General features: G+C 35.3%; 1 protein-coding gene across 1 annotated transcript in view; it reads right to left on the bottom strand.

Moving 5' to 3' along the window:
- Window positions 1-5,236: 5,236 nt before the first annotated feature.
- PMS1 (PMS1 homolog 1, mismatch repair system component) overlaps window positions 5,237-17,476 on the bottom strand; it is a 40,561-nt gene continuing 28,321 nt past the window's right edge. The window contains 9 exon segments of the mRNA XM_087882108.1: window positions 5,237-5,560; window positions 6,054-6,214; window positions 6,844-6,974; window positions 10,091-10,549; window positions 11,952-12,817; window positions 13,556-13,687; window positions 14,452-14,574; window position 15,791; window positions 16,229-16,344. Of these exon segments, the coding sequence (XP_087738234.1) occupies window positions 5,372-5,560; window positions 6,054-6,214; window positions 6,844-6,974; window positions 10,091-10,549; window positions 11,952-12,817; window positions 13,556-13,687; window positions 14,452-14,574; window position 15,791; window positions 16,229-16,344 (2,178 nt within the window). The 3' untranslated portion in view covers window positions 5,237-5,371.

Genomic DNA, 17,476 nt, shown 5'->3' with positions numbered 1-17,476 from the left:
CGATTAAAGAAAAGTCCTTTTCAGAGTGATATTTATAAATATTTATTCTTAGACTTGATCATTTAATTTACCTCAATCACTTCAATTTTATACATAGGGAATCAAGACATTAACCTGCTTCTTTCAGTATGGCTGCCCTGTAATAAAAAAACAATAATTTAATGGTAATTAAAAAATTAAAAATAAATACTGAGCAGTGCTTTACAATTTCAGTGGAACATATTTGACCAAAAGTGATTGAAATGGTGGCTGTAGACGTGATTTAAACAAACAAACAAAAACTAAACAACTCACACCACAGCTTATTGTGTAGGTGAATACAGTCTATAAGGCTCAACCAGTGGTGGGTTCCTCCCGGTTCGGCCCAGTTCTGCTGAGCTGGTAGCTGGCGTCACCGAACTGGTGCTGCCCCCCCGCCCGCCTCGCATCCTTCTTACCTTTTATTTGGCCCCACCCCCAATCTATTGCTGCCTCCTGAGTCCCAGCTGATCAGCTAGAGGGAAAAAAACTGTTTAAACTCTTGCCCCCGGGTTTCAATGGGCCGCCCTACAGCTGATCAGTGTTAAAAGAAAACAAATGAGTAGACCTGTGCCTGCAAAAATAAATGGGTAGACCAGTGCCTGCAAAAATAAATAAGTAGACTGGTGCCTGCAAAAATAAATGAGTAGACCGTTACAGCTTTGCAAGCAGTTAAAAGTCTGGTAGACCAGTACCTCTGCTAAATCCTAAAGAATTGTCACATGACCATCAAGCCACACCCACAAAATAAGCCACGCCCACAGAACCGGTAGTAAAAAAAATTAGAACCCACCCCTGGGCTCAACCATAGTTAAACCATCATCATAAAACATTTAATCAGTGGAACAACTTGCCTCTAGTTGTGGGTGCTCCGACACTGGAGGTTTTTGAGATTGGACTATTTATTTTAAATGGTGCAAGGTTTCCTATTTGAACAGGGGATTGGACTACTAAAACTCCAAGGTCGTTTCCAACTGTTATTTTGGTAGGTTGTAATATGCAAACTGAGTCACAAGCTCTGAGTGTCTGTGACAAGAGTGAAAAAATGATCAGTTGTTATGAATTCCAGATGTAGGGAATGAAAAAACAGGACTTCCATTTGAATCTCTGGTTCAGGTTTGAGGTAAGCTTCTTTCATTCCATCCTGACTTTAAGTCGTTACTAGTACTACCGTGTTTCCCTGAAAATAAGACCCTGTCTTATATTTTTTTGAACCCTGAAATAAGCGCTTAGCCTTATTGCCATGCGCTCAAAAGCCCGATTGGGCTTATTATCAGGGGATGTCTTATTTTGGGGGAAACAGGATACAAGGCTGGTAAACTCTCTGGGCTACTAATATGTCTGGTCTATTGATCCCCAATTAGGGAAGGGATGAGAAACCAATGGTTCTCCTCTTGCAGGACTCTTTTTATTTTCACAAGCCTGAGTCAACGCAGCCCAAACTCAGAAATTTAGGGATAGTGGTTCTTAAATGGTTTGAACCAATTATAGGTAGTCTTCAATTTACAACTACAACTGAGCCCAAAATTAATGTGGCTGTGAGACAATTAAGTGCGCTTTGCCCCACTTTATGACCTTTCTTGCCACAGTGAATCACTGCACTTGTTAAGTTAGTAACACTGTTGTTAAGTGAATCTGGCTTCCCTATTGACTTTGCTTGTTAGAAGGTCGCAAAAGGTGATTACATGACCCCAGGACACTACAATTGTCATAATAAATGAGTCAGTTGCCAAGCATTTGAATTTTGATCACGTGACCGTGGCGATGCTTAAGAGTGAAAAATGGTCATAAATCACTTTTTTTCAGTGCCATTGTAACTTTGAATGGTCACTAAATGAACTGTTGTAAGTCAAGGGCTACCTGTACTCCTTTTCCTAACTCCAACACTGTGTGTTCTGACCTAGGCTTCCTGAGAAAGCATAAATCACAATTTTAGTCCCAAAAAGCTCTTTTATTGAGACGGCTGTGAATTATGGTCATTCACAGCCCGTAATGATTCACAAAAAGTCTGTGAAGATTCCAACAGATGTCTGCTCGAGTTGACATAGTCTTTCAGAGTAATGTTGATAAGCACCCACCTTTACCTCCCTTGAAACGCTGCCAGAGACCTAATTGCCAATTAGTTTTGCAAGGCCAAATGGAGCACAGAGTCAAATGGACTTCTGAGAGCTTGAATTGACTATATTAACTAATTGCTTCCTGCAAAGGCTCACGTCCATTTGCTCCTCTTTTATATCTTATGGGAGAGGCCAATCAACTCCAAGCCTTACTCCCGAGTCACCCTTTTTTTCCTTAATTGTTCTTGCCTTCTGGTAGCTCTGCGCATGTGCACACTATTCTTCTGCCTCGCTGATGTCAGATTCCGGAGGCAGCACATAACTCCCAGATGGCCCTGGCCCCCTCTCTGCCTCTGATGCAGAGCCCTCATCTGAGCCTTCCCCAGATTCCAGGATTGGCCCATGTTCCTCCCCAACCTCCTCAGTGTCTGACTCTGCTGCCAGCTCTGCAGGCCACTGGCGGACCACAAACTGTGAATTTCCTCCTAAGGAAAAAAAACTGCTGGGTGTTTATCTCTTATTTCTTTATTCATTTGTTTCCACTAGCGTCTCAGCAGTAGCAACAGTCCCAAACAGGATCTTCAATTCAGAAACAAGCAATTTCAAACTGCTTCATCAGCACTTTAAGGTAATTACATCCAGTTTAAAAACTAGTGTGACTGGAGTTACCCTTCAGAAACCGTTGCTCTGCAGCATCTGTCTATGTTAGCCCAAAACCCTTGTCTGAGTTCATGGTGCAACCTAACTACAAATTAACCACACAAGCTGAGTATACACAAATAATTGGCTTAGCTATACTGTCTGCTTCAAGAGAGTCTTATACTGACTCCTGGAATATTTGGCAGTTTTAAAATGTGTTTTCTTCAGAGCTCATTCAAGCCTAGACCTGGATTATTAAGTGTCTTTAAAACTGAAATAATAGCTACTTTTTCTGTCCTGACCAATCCCCATCCCACTTCTTAAATCTTGGGAGACATCAAAACTCCCACCTCACCTTATTTTAGCGTTTTGCCCCTAGCTTTCTGTCAAGACTTCAACCTGCCAAAAAAAAAAAAAAAAAAAAGGCGGAAATTAATCTGGAAGATCTCCCTTCCCAGATCTGGGGTAAGCTTCTTTCATTCTATCCTGACATTGTTTCTACTACAAGGCTGGTAAACTATATCTTGGCTACTAATGTGTCTGGTCTAGGTCAAATGCAATTAGTTCCACAGGTAGGCACCAATGTAATTTTTTTCTTTCCCGCTTTATTTTTATAGCAATAGGACTTATATACCGCTTTATAGTGCTTTACAGCCCTCTCTAAGCTGTTTACAGAGTCAGCATATTGCCCCCAACAATCTGGGTCCTCATTTTACCCACCTGGGAAGGATGGAAGGCTGAGTCAACCTTGAGCCTGGTGAGATTCTATCTGCCAAACTGCTGGTAGCCGGCAGTCAGCAGAAGTAGCCTGCAGTATTGCACCACCGCAGCTCTTTTATACATAATTCAAGGCAGCGAACATACTTAATACTAATTTAACACTAATACGATCTCACATTATTATTATTATTATTTTTTTAATAATACTTTGATTTTTAAGAGTTTTTTTTTAAAAAGAAAACATCAAATCTCAGTTAACATCTGAGGTGTCGTGCGGTTACATATTTACATTATATACATATCAAGTATCGTATAAATCTTTCGCCTTTTACGATCTCACATTATTATCCTGGGACACATACCGTATTTTTTGGAGTATAAGACACACTTTTTTCCATTAAAAAAAGAGGGTGAAAATCTGGGTGCGTCTTATACTCCGAATGTAGCCCCGCCCAGCTTCTCAAAAAGGAAGTTTCAGAGGCTGAAGAAAGCATCAGAAACAAAGCTTCAGAAAAGAATCCCCCAAACAGAGCTTCAGAGGCTTTTTTTCTGAAGCTCTGTTTCGGAGATTTTCAGAGGCAGGAAAAAATGTTTTTTCTGAAACAGTTTCAGAAGTTTCAGAGGCAGAAAAAAAAGCAAAGGCACAGAGCTCACAACCAAGGAACCAGTTGCTAAAATTCACCTCTGGGAACAGCTGATTGGGGGTATTCCTGGAGGTTGATCCACCTGCCAATCAGCCTCCTGTAGGTTCAGAGGACTTACATGAAGAACCGTTGTAGTATGTCTAGTTTTAATGAAAAAAAGGACTAAGGGTGACATGATAGCAGTGTTTCAATATCTCAGGGGCTGCCACAAAGGGACTCAAGCTATTCTCCGAAGCACCTGAGGGCAGGACAAGAAGCAATGGGTGGAAACTAATCAAGGAGAGAAGCAACTTAGAACTAAGGAGAATTTTCCTGACAGAACAATTAATCACTGGATCTATTCTATTCTATTCTATTCTATTCTATTCTATTCTATTCTATTCTATTCTATTCTATTCTATTCTAAAGTTAGAGAGGACCTTTTGTCAGATATTAATCGGGGAATAATTTTGATTTCACAGACCCTTGAGAGTGTCTTGGGGAATCCCCAGGACCACACTAAAATGCTGCTGGACAGTAGCTGAAAGCTTGGTTCAGACATCCTAAACTGTCTGAAAAAGTAGTCTACAAAGTAGTCGCTAACAGCTGAGTTGACAAGCAATTAGGAAGCCATAAACAATGGTTTATGAACAAAGGCCAGTTTTATACAATATGCTAAATCAAACCATATTCCTTTAGATATACTAATGACCCCGGACAATAGTGGAATTTTTAGTTCTCAAATTAAGTAGTTGTCTCAAACTCATGCAGATAATACTTCTAATTTGTACTGATCATATACTTTGGTTTTCATGAAATGTTCTGCTATCCTTTTGAAATAATTGGTCTGTGAAACTACTATGCCATTATGATGTTCCCAAACTAAGATAATTCTATCCAAAATCTGTTTTTCCACATACATATTTTATTCAGGAGCATATTATAAAAAAATAAGAAATTACATTGATTGTATTTTATATCAAAAAGTATGTCTAAGAAGAGAAATTAAAAAAAATATATCTTTACCCAAACATTTGTGAACAATGTTTATGATGTAGAAATGCGTATTTTAGTTAACAGTTTCTCCTGTTATTTTTTACAAGGTTATCTATAAATAAAAGTATGCAGCATTAAATATATAGGTCCAGCTGATATGAACTTGGAATATTCATATACAGAAAGAAGTACAGGTTATTTTCAATATAACCTTCACATGAATTTCAAACCAAATTCTAATACAGTAGTTATAGCCAAATACTAATTTTAAAAATATAAATGTCCATAGTATAACATATGTAAAAGGGTGAAATGATTTTAAACAGTATTTTCCATTCCTTTCTAGTTACTTGGTGGTATTTTTGTTAAGAAATGAGTAAATGGACGACCATGGACACAGCTGTTATGTTGGGTTCCAAGTTGCTTCCCCATTCTGTTTATGGTATTCTGTACATCTTCTTCTGATAAATATAAAGGCAATTTTCGGGATAATCGGACTGCTTCTCCCTGTAGAATGAAGAATATGTATAAGTGATGGTCATAATGTATTTCCAATATATTCTAATAGTAGAGAGAAATTTGGCAAGTGGGTGATCTTCTATTACATTATTTTCTTTCTTTGCCTTATTACACACACAGACAAGACTTTTCACAAATGAATATGATCAAATTGACTTTGTCTTAAATCCAAACACAAATCCAAGAAATGAGACTATGCTTTGTGTTTCTTACACTGCTTCCATTGTAGAAGCTATAAGTTTTAAAAGGTAGTTATATTATTTATATAGTTATATTATTTAGTTATATTATTATAGTTACATTATTTAAAAATATGCATCTCATATAACAGTAAATTAATACTAGATAATAAAAGAAATATTCCAATTATTTAATTTAATTACTGCTTTTAGTATAATTGTCTTACCCCTCAGGGAGTAATATCTTATAGTTAAGCATTAAGCTGTGGAACAATTTTTTTTTGAGAATACAACATTCTTACCTCCAAATAGTTTACCACTTTAAGAGGTCTGCATTCATAGACTTCTTGTGCATTATTATTTATCACAGCACTTAGAATTTCCTTCAAATCTGATATACCATAATATGGCAGACAGCTGGTCATTCCTTCTATTTCCAGCTCACTTTCCACAGCTGAAGTACCTTATCATAAAACAAATACATGATACATGGAATAACTGGATATAGTTTACATATTATTCTGATTTGTATATTGAAATAGGTATACTGCCAAGCAATGCCCTTAACAGCAATCCTAAATATGTGATTATACTACAAACACACTTAAATTTGCACAATACCTTAGAACAGGATAAAGCACTTTTTCTTTAACTAGTTTTAAAGTAAAGTTTTGCAAAAACTTTTTGCTGTCTCCACATGCATGTATTGCTATGATGAGTTTAAATTTCTTATTATTGTAAATTTTAGTAGAAATTGAAAAGGCTTAAATTTGTTAATAAAAAAAGATTTAAAATTCAAAGATTAAATCACTTGTTAAACGATTCTCAGGCAGTGCTATTGTGATCTTAAAGAAAGAAGATAAGATGCAGCACCCTTTCATCACATGTATAACAAATTTTTAGTAATTTATCACCTCTTAAAATATGACAAATTATCGTTATTTCAGTTTCCTTTGTATGTCCAGTGTAATATCCTTTTCCATGTAATTCTTAGAAATTATCATTTTTAAATCTACTTTCAAATAAAATCTCCTGATGTATTATATAAAAAAATATACTAAGAATTAAAGTAAGAAACCAAGATATAGATACCTGGTATTATCCTTATCTTAAATCCATTTGCTACAAGCCTGGGATCCAACAAATAGGATGATCCATCAAATCTTGCACTTTCTCTAGACATACTGCAAAGCACTTCCATATAATGAGAGTCACTAAAAAGACTACAATAAAAAAATTACATAAGATAGCATTCTTAAAAAAGATAGAGAATTTTAAAAAGTATTCCAAAGGGGTAGTATGTGTTAAGGATTGTACCACATTGTTTTTTATTTTTATAAATATTTGCAGTTAGCTTATACTCTTTGAATGAAATGGTACAAAAAGTCTATTACAGATAATCCTCAATTTACAGCCATTTGTTTATCAAAATTATGACAGTGCTAAAACAACTGATTAACGACTAATTGTCGCATTTAACAATCCTCAGTGTCCCCATGATCATATATTAAAATTCAGGTACTTGGCAACTGGCATGTATTTATGACAGTTGAAGTGTCCCTGGGTCATATGATCACCATTTGCAATCTACTCAAGGGTTCAAACCAGTGGTGAAATGTAAAATTTGTTACTACCAGTTCTGTGGGTGTGGCTTGGTGGTGGTGGGGTAATGTGACTGGGTGGGCGTGGCCAACTTTTTTTTTTTTTACTTTTAAAAGCATTTTTTCTACAACCTCTTCAGCTGAAGAGGTTGTAGAAAAAATGCTTTTAAAAGCGTCTGACAATCTCAGCTGAGTTGCCTGATCGACAGAGGCTTTTTTTCCTTTTAAAAACATTTTTTCTACAACATGTTCGGCCGAAGAGGTTGTAGAAAAAATGCTTTTAAAAGCCTCTGACGATCCCAGCTGAGCCGCGCGATCATCAGAGGCTTTTTTTTTTTTTTTACTTTTAAAAGCATTTTGAAGAGATGGTAGAAAAAATGCTTTTAAAAATAAAAATAAAAAGCCTCTGATGATTGCGCAGCTCAGCTGGGCATGGGGGTGGGCAGGGATGTTTGCTACCAGTTCTCCGAACCACCCGCTGCCATCGCTACCGGATCGGGCGATCCGGTCCGAACCGGGAGCATTTCACCCCTGGCTCAAACAACCAAAGTCAATGGAGGAAGCTTGATTTTTCTTTAACAAATGTGTGATACATTTAATGACTGTGACAAAAGGGTTGTAAAATCAGGTGAGATTCAATATTCACACAGCTAAGCAACCAAAGTTCCTATCCCAATTATGGTCGTAAGCTGAAGTCTATTTTATAATAAAACCCCTATTTAGCAGAGTACAGAAGCAGTGAACAAAAATTTACAATTGTAATAATTTCATCTAATACCAGAGAAAGCAAAACAAGGAAAGACATTAACCAATAGTTTGCTTAGAAGTCAAAAAGAGAAGGCAGCACTAGAGGGTAGTGGGGCTGACCAGTTCTTCATAGTTTTATCAAACTCACAAAAAATTTAGCAGCTAAGACCTGGTAGGTTATATTACCAGATATGTAAAGGTTTTTCAATGGTTTCAAGATGCTTGGTTGGAGAATCAGTTTAAGCCTTTCTGCCTGACTGACAATGTAGGGACCCAAGATTTAGAGACTTAAAATGACTTGCCTATAGTTTATCTTTGAATCTGCAGTTTCTAGAGTCTGTTCCTAGAAAGACATCTGTGAGCTTGAGAATTTGAACTTCCTAATCTGTTTGATAAAGGCCTGACAGTGGGAGGCTATATTAATAAGAAGGCTTTCACCCAAACATAGCAAACAGAATAATATTAGCAGATGAAAGTTTGCTACCTCAATTTAGGCATTTACTGAAAGTGAAATTCAAGAAAATTGAGGCAATTTCTGTTGACTCCAACAAAGTCATACTAACTAAAGAGAAAAAAAAAATGCATATAAAAGGTAAAATTACAAATGAAAGAACAAATCTAAACAAACACTGAGAATGTCACATTTTTCCTAGAGCAGACAGTGAAAGGATTGAAGAGAAGTTGTGCCCTTTCAGCTTGGCACCGAGGAAAGAAAGGCTTCAGTCAAAAGATTGTTCTATCACTTGCTGAATGTAATTTATAGAGACCCCAATAAAAGAACATGTACTCCCATCTCATACTACAACTATTTCACAGAACATGATCTGTTAGTGAACAAAGATAGGTCTTCTCCCTGACTTGGAACTACTAATCAGCATTAGACCTTGGGTTAAGTCAGGGCAATGCATCCAGGGTCTTTTTAATCCTGTTGTTGCTGCCAAAGATTGGCATAATAGTATGTGCTAGTGGTATAAGCCTCTCTGAAGATTTGAAGTATTTTCCTTCGGGTGAATGAAGCCTTCTAAAAATCAATGGAACAGTCTACAGTTTAAAATGTGACTTTTGCAAAGGTATACTTAACTACTGAGGAGGGAATTGCAACTGCTACAACAGTAGATTGAAATAAATATAAAGAAATTGTGGGTTTATTACACCTTGCAGTTAACCTCACAATCCTTGATGTTTATTGAGTTGTCTTCCTGTCCTCTGGCACTTTTGAATCTGCCTCAAATAGAGCTACGGTACTCCCCAAAAATCCTAGGATGAGAAAGTATTTGCTTGTGAAAATGTGCTGGATCCAAAGTTCAGTGGGATGTTGTGCTGCAACAGCTAAATGAAACTGCCAGAAAATCCTAACAGAGATTCTTTTTAGGAGAGCAACTCCATGTTCCATGGTGCTGAATGAACCATTTATGACCTTCTGACATTTAAACCTGAAAAGCAAAGTCATTGGGGAAGCCAGATTCACTTAACCGAACAACTGCAATGATTCACTTTGCCACAACTGTGACAAAAAATGGTTGTAAAATGGGGCAAAACTCACTTAACAAATGTCTCACCTAGCAACATAAACTTTGGGCTCAATTCTGGTCATAAATCGAGGACTACCAGTAATGGAACTGTTCCTGTTCTAACTACAGATAATAACACCATACACAATGCTGCTTAAAAATTTGTGAATTCTTTTGAATTTTCTAAAAGGTTCTAAAACTAGATAGAGATCCCAATTAATCCAAAACTACATAATTGTGTGTGGCAAAAGCATTTCAACCTTTAGGATTATCAGTGCATTTGAAGGGGAGATTAGAATCAACTTTCCAATCAATGAGATGATAATTAAGTTTAGGTTTAGAAGATCCTGACTAAATTCTCTATCAAAGTCTATTCTTTACAATGCAAGGATGTAGATATGTCATGGCTTGAACAAACATTTCTATGCTTTTCTGTTTACTTAAGATAGATATACTTCTAGAATGTTATTTTCACTTTACCTCTCAGTTAATATAATAGGACTGTCCAATTTCTCTATAGGAAGCTTATGGTTTTCAATTAGTTTTTTGAAGAGAAGGGCTTCTTCTATTCTGTATGGATTTAGCATCTCTATTTTTTCCTCAGAGGCAAGTATCCATGTATCAGGAAAATTCGGAAGGCGAATTAAGCAAGATTCCTCTTGATCTGCCTTTTTATGTTCAAGCCTTTGAAGTTTTTGTTTGAATGCATCCATGGAGAAAGGCAGTTGTACAGTTTTTCTTGCTTGGTAATCATCATGCTTCTTTCTTATTTGCGAATTAAAAAGTGTGTCCAATTTTTGCTGATTATTTAAGCAGTCTTTTTGTTTAATCTTGTGTCTTTTCTCTCTCTCCCTCATTGATGTTTGCATATTCTGACACATAGCTTTTCTGCTTTGCTTGTTGTATCGTTCCAGATCTTTGCCAGCTTTTTCCTCATATCTTACATAAAGAGAATGGGAAAGAACAGAATATGATTGTGTTAGCACAAAATATAACAAATACATAATGTGTTGGTTTTCATTACGAAAAACAATTTTCTTGCTTCATTTTAATAGCTTTAGGTAAAGGTTCCCCTCGCACGTATGTGCTAGTCGTTCCCAACTCTAGGGGGCGGTGCTCATCTTTGTTTCAAACCCGAAGAGCCAGAGCTGTCTGAAGACATCTGCGTGGTCATGTGGCCGGCATGACTAAACGCTAAAGGCGCACGGAATGCTGTTCCAAAGGTGGTCCCTATTTTTCTACTTGCATTTTTTACGTGCTTTCAAACTGTTAGGTTGGCAGAAGCTGGAACAAGTAATGGGAGCTCACCCTATTACGCAGCACTAGGGATTTGAACCACTGAACTGCCAACCTTTCGATCAACAAGCTCAGCGTCTTAGCCACTGAGCCACTAAGTCTCATTAAGTCACTGTATTTTCAATAACAATTCCTTTTTAATACAAATATGACTATATTATAACTACAGTTAAATTATTTGGATTCATTTATTTCTGTCAAAAAATAAAAATATATGTATCAGCACTGTGTTGAGTAATAATGGATTTAGCCAACATTTCAAGCAGTGAAGAGAACCAAAGACAAAGTGGATCCCTCCTCCCCCATATACAGACAACTGTGGTAGTCTTCGACTTACAACAGTTTATTTAGTGACTTTCAAAGTTACAATGGCACTGAAAAATGAGACTTTTGACCATTTTTCAAAGTTACAGCCTTTGCAACATCCCCATGATCATGTGATCAAAATTCAAATGCTTGGCAACTGGTTCATATTTATGACGGTTGCTGTTGTCCCAAGGTCATGTGATCATCATTTGCAACTTTCTGACAAGCAAAGTCAATGGGGAAGCCATATCTACTTAACAACCAGGTTATTGACTTATCAACTGCAGTGATTCACTTAACAACTGTGGCAAGAAGGATCATAAAATGGGGCAAAATTCACTTAACAAATGTCTCTACATTCGTCGTAAGTTGAGGACTACCTGCATTTTACATAAATGCAGAAATGAAGTAGGGCAAAAGGGAAAAATCCTTTTGCATGCATTAGTCCATTTGCAAATTGCTGGATGCATATTTTACCACCTGCACAAAAGAACTTTTCCTCAAAACATTATCTCCTAGCTCCTTGAGAGAGTTAGATCCAGAAAACCATGAAGTTTACTTCCTTCTTAAATGTTGGCTATTCATAAAACAAAGGTATTAACTTGAATTGTAATTGCAGCCAGTTATCAAAAACACATTTTACCAAGCTCAAAGAAAGTATTTTTTTAGTTGTTGGATTTATATCTAGTCTATTTTAAACTGACAAGATTTAATACAGAATTAAGTTCAACAATCTTACTTCTTTTTTTCTTCTTCATTCAATGAGTTCCACACTGCTTCCATTTTCAGCAGTAGTTTTTCAGAGTTTAATTTGGTAATTTCACTCAATGAATCAGGAGAGTAGTCTTGAACAAAAAGTTCGAATGCTGACATGGATTTCCTGATAACCTTATTACTAATTAAGTCATAGGCTGTAATCTGACCCATTTTATCTTTTATCACATTTGTTTTTTTAACAATTTGATTGTTACTTTCTTCTTGGAGTTTTGCTAGGCCACTCTTTTTCGTTTGAGTTCTTACTTCATCCATATTTGGAATTAAAATCTGAACAGGTTCCAGATTTTCTGCCCTGGAATTTTTAAATGCATTCCCCAGACTCCATTTATCAGCAGTGATTTCAGATGAATCTGCAGAGGTTTTGGGTCCTTCTTTTTCTTCTTGAAAACTGTAATTTCTTGAATCACTCTCCATGCTATTCTCACACTGAATTGCAGTATTATCATCTAAATTAAATATTTTCTTATTCTGTTGATCTTGACAAAGTACATTATTTGGTTGGTAATCTTGAAATTGATCATATCCAACTATTTCATTATCAGGTATTTCAATTTCAGTAGACATATCATGAGAATGATTATATATTCTTTGATTGCCAACTAATCTGTTTTCCTGTACATTTGCATTTTGTATGTCATTACTAAGTGAATATTGTGAAGTACAAGCAAGTGGATTTATTCTTGTACAAGATTTGCCTGTAACTTCTTGTTCGGCTTCATTAATATCTTTTGAGATATTGTTGGTTGTATTCATTTCATTAGACACAGAACTATTTAATGGTCCATATAATGATATCAAACTCTCTTCAATAGCAAGACAGATAGACTCCTAAAAAATCAAAGAAATAATTCAATAAAAATATATTACTTATTGTTACAGAACAATTTATTTATCTTCAGGCCACAAGAATTTTGCTCTTTTTAAAAATCCAAGCAATATTAAAAGAACACATCAGGGGTGAAATGCTCCTGGTTCGGACTGGATCGCCTGATCTGGTAGCTATGGCGGCGGGTGGTTCAGAGAGCCGGTAGCAAAAATCCCTGCCCCCCCCCCAGCTTAGCCACGCAATTATCAGAGGCTTTTTTTTTTTTTTTTTTACTTTTAAAAGCACTTTTTCTACAACCTCTTCGGCCGAAAAAATGCTTTTAAAAGTAAAAAAAAAGCCTCTGATGATTGCGCGGCTCAGCTGGGATCGTCAGAGGCTTTTAAAAGCATTTTTTCTGCAAGCTCTTCGGCCGAAGAGGTTGTAGGAAAAAAAAGTTTTTAAAAAGCTCTGACGATCCCAGCTGAGTTGCCTGATCGTCAGAGGCTTCTAAAAGCATTTTTTTCTGCAATCTCTTAAGGTTTTTGTTTTTACTTTTAAAAGTAAAAAAAAAAAAAAGTTGGCCACACCCACCCAGTCTCATTACCCCCCACCAAGCCACGCCCACAGAACCGGTAGTAACAAATTTTACATTTCACCACTGGAACACATACTCAGAAACAATTATTTTACTGCATCACCATAGTAAAATCTCTAGTATCTAATTACATATTATGAAAGAAAAAAAGACTTAAGGACTCTACCTTATTATGTACTAATACTTGAGATTTATCTGGTAGTAAATTGACATCCACAGCAGATGGAGGAATAGTAATATTGAGAAAGAATATCGGGAACAAACGATTAAAATCCTTGCTATAGTACTGTTGAACAAGCTAAAATATTCATAAAAAAAGAACAAAGTTACTCAATATTTCTAACTTTAAATTAAATACAATACCAAATTATTGCTAGAATCTAATGGATTACTTTTCATCAAAGAAACTGTGTAGGGAATATTTCTTTTCTTTATGGTAACCTTTCCTGTATAAAGCTGCTCGAGAGGACCTTACAAAGTGCTATAGCAGATCTTTGCTTCTATGACACTGGATTCCATATTATATTGTTTATTTATAACTTTAAGTATATATAGCAAGAATTATGGTCACATAACTGGGTTGAGGAAAGAAATAGCAGCTTTTATTAGACTGCAACTACATAAAATGGACGCAATGGAACTTTGTTGCTGGTAAAGTGACATGCTACAATAATGTAATGCTATTTCACCTGGTATGTTCTAAATGCATGCTGATTCAGTACTTCCTTGTGTTAATAAAGGCAAATTACTGCCCATCAGTAATTACTGAGGAACAGGCTATATTTAAAAATATATATATTTTCAGAGTTAATATGGGAACTTTTAATTTTATCTTAGGTTAAAGAGGAGGAGAACCTAGGTAACTAATTTCAACAATTAAGAACTGTCATCTCTATCCCATGCTACAGTGCAATAAAATTCTAAAATTGAAGGCAATTTCAAAACAACTTGTGATATAGGCTTGCATTCTAAAGTACAAAGTTAAAACTTGAGTTCAAGTCTGTTATAATTTAATTTAAACAATGTTTATAAATCACAGAAATAGGATTGAAAAGGCAGTACCTTGAGAATTTCTTTTTGATACACTGGTCGGCTGTTTATAAAAATGTAACTTCTTTCTGAGTTCGAATGACCTGTCAAACCTTTATCTGAATCAGGCTTTGGAACAAAGCCACTAAAAGATATCTATAATGATAATGAATATCATTAAATGATCATTAAATAACATTGAATCACATAGAACCTTTAACAAAAATCAAGTCATTTTGGTACATGTGATAAATTGGTAAATATTGGTATTTAAATAAATAGGTAAATACAGTTTTTTCAATAATTTTCCATGTAATATTTTACTTTTCAGTTATTACTTATAGAACCCAGAATCAAACTGTTGGAAGGGACTTTGAAGAGACCCAATCCATCCATGCCAACTTTAGTTTATTTGATCTGTTATTTATCCAACAGTGAATTCCTTTGCAGTTTCCTTTTTAAACAGCAGCGACAAAAATACAAGCCTTTTCTGTGCATCATTTCAAATAAGCATATTTATATGTAGTTTTCCAAATATAGCAATATATACCCATAGATATGCGTATATATAATAAGTTGTATGTTCTTAATGTACTGTACTTTACTCAGTATTAAAAATAAATACATACATATGTAAGTAAATACATACTTACATGCCCATTATCCTATTCTCTTAAAGAACTTACAAGAAAGTAAATTCTGGAATGGTCATCATAGCTGACAATATTTGAATGAACCAAAGATTAAGTATGAGAACTTAAAAGAAAGAAATATAAAGTTGGTTTATATGTTCTTACTTCTGGAAAACTTTTACGGACTTTTTGCCGACACCAATAGAGGTGAAGAGGATGCTTTGTGGATTTGTTTATTGATATAAACAAATATCAATATATATAGGAATATAGGATGAAAAGAATATTTGTAATATTAGAGGGGGTGAAGAGTCACTAAATGTGTTATACTTGTGATGAAGTTTGGAAATCACTTTTGTATATATTTCTTTACTAAATTATATCTTACTTTCTTCTCCTCTGTCTCTTTCATTTCTTCTTTTTGCACCTTTTATTCTATTTTCTTCTCTTTTTAAAAGTTTAGTTTGTACTAGAATTTACTATTATAAGCAAAATACTTAATAAAAGTACAATTTTTTTAAAAAAAGAACAAGGCTGAATTGCTGAGAAATAAGTCCATTGCAACTAATCAATCAGCCTGACCTGGGAAGATCCTGGAAGAGATAATCAACATATTATCAACAGATGTGGGGACACATGTATCCATCCCATCAAGCCCAAAGAAAGTCTGGAATGGTACAGAATGAGCCTGGGCTGTGGGCAAGGGGCTGGATTAGAAGACTTCCAAAATCCCCTCCAACTCTGTTATTTTATGTTCTATAATGCAAATATAGAAGTAAAATAATTTAAAAAGCAAAACGCCGAGATACTAAGAATTAAGCCCACTGCAACTTCAATTATCTCTAGGCGATGGGGGACGATCATAGATTAGGAAGCATTCCTTCAGATGACTCGGATTCAAGCAATTTAAGAACTTAAAAATAATATAGCACAGCAGTGGCACAGAGAGAAAAAATAAAGACAGTTTGATCTTTGGGATTATTCTGCTACATTCTCTGGGGGATTTTTTGATTAGTATGTTTTCAGAAAATTTATTAAAATATGGATGTTTTAATGTTTATGTTATTGTCAAACCATTACTCAAAGACAACTCAAATGACAACAAATGAGGTGTAAATAATATTAAGTTGAAATAATACGGGGAATAAGTAATTTATGTAAAGGTTTAGAAACTTAACTCCAGATCTTCACGGTGCTGCTGAAAAGGTACCATGTTCTTCATAACAGCAGGTCCCACTACTTCCATGAAAGCCATTTTATGATCTAGTACCCTGTTCTTCTGCCATATGATTGTCTGAAAGCCAAATTTATAACATTATATATATATATATATATATATATATATATATATATATATATATACACACACACACACACACACACACACACACGAACAAGATCTACTCACAAACATAGGTATAGAATGGCACACTCATCCTGGGCTGTTAACATTCTGTTCCTAAACGCATGTACTTTCTTTTGAGTACAGCATATGCTGTTGTTCCTTTGGTATATACTGTGTAGCAACTGGTCTGTCGGTCTAGAGCTCCTTACCTATTTTATTGTCTAGTGACAGATTTTTAACAACTGGGAAGTCTACAAATACACAATTGTATAACCCTTAAAAAATCTACAATGATGTTGGCTTTTTGATTCACAAATTACCATCAGTATGACTTGAGAAAGAAGTTAGTCAATACAGTCATTACTTCAATACATTCATTTCAAAACAGTAATTAATAAAATTGGAAACTGAACAGTTGAATGCTAGTACTGCACACATGGTAAAATGTATGCAGATAGAAATCTCACCCAATTCTAGTACTTGAATTATTTATTTTTATTTTATTATTCATATTTCTATGCCACCCACTCTCTGAGGACTCTGGGCGGCTTACATCAAAGACAGTATATTAAATAGCATATTGCCCCCAACAATCTGGGTCCTCATTTTACCCACCTCGGAAGGATGGAAGGCTGAGTCAACCTTGAGCCGGTGAGATTTGATCCGCTGATCTGCTGAACTAGTCAGCTGAAGTAGCTGCAGTACTGCACCCTAACCACTGCACCACCTCGGCTCTTGCTACAGAATCCTAGTCATTTTCAAACTGAGATAAATTTTAGTATAATAGTCCAGATATATATATATATATATATATATATAAAAACCAAATTCTACCTGATTAAGAAATTCATATGTTCAGTTCATATTAATCAAGTTTACAAAGCATAAAATACAGACAAGGTTTATGCTATCTGTTTAAAGCATGGCATTCAAGTTACAATATGCAAAAAAACAAATTTTTGTTGTTGTTTAGACTGATTGTAAATACAATGCATTTACAATGTAAATACAAATACAATGATCATTTTTATAAAATTATTTTCAAAAAGGTAAAATAATAAAAACAGTCAAAGTTAGCAGA

The sequence above is a fragment of the Pantherophis guttatus genome, chromosome 1 (assembly GCF_059756535.1).
Source record: "Pantherophis guttatus breed Tessera chromosome 1, ASM5975653v1, whole genome shotgun sequence".
NCBI lineage: Eukaryota > Metazoa > Chordata > Lepidosauria > Squamata > Colubridae > Pantherophis > Pantherophis guttatus.
Note: the sequence above shows the minus strand (reverse complement) of the source record. Positions and strands in the feature narration are given on the sequence as shown.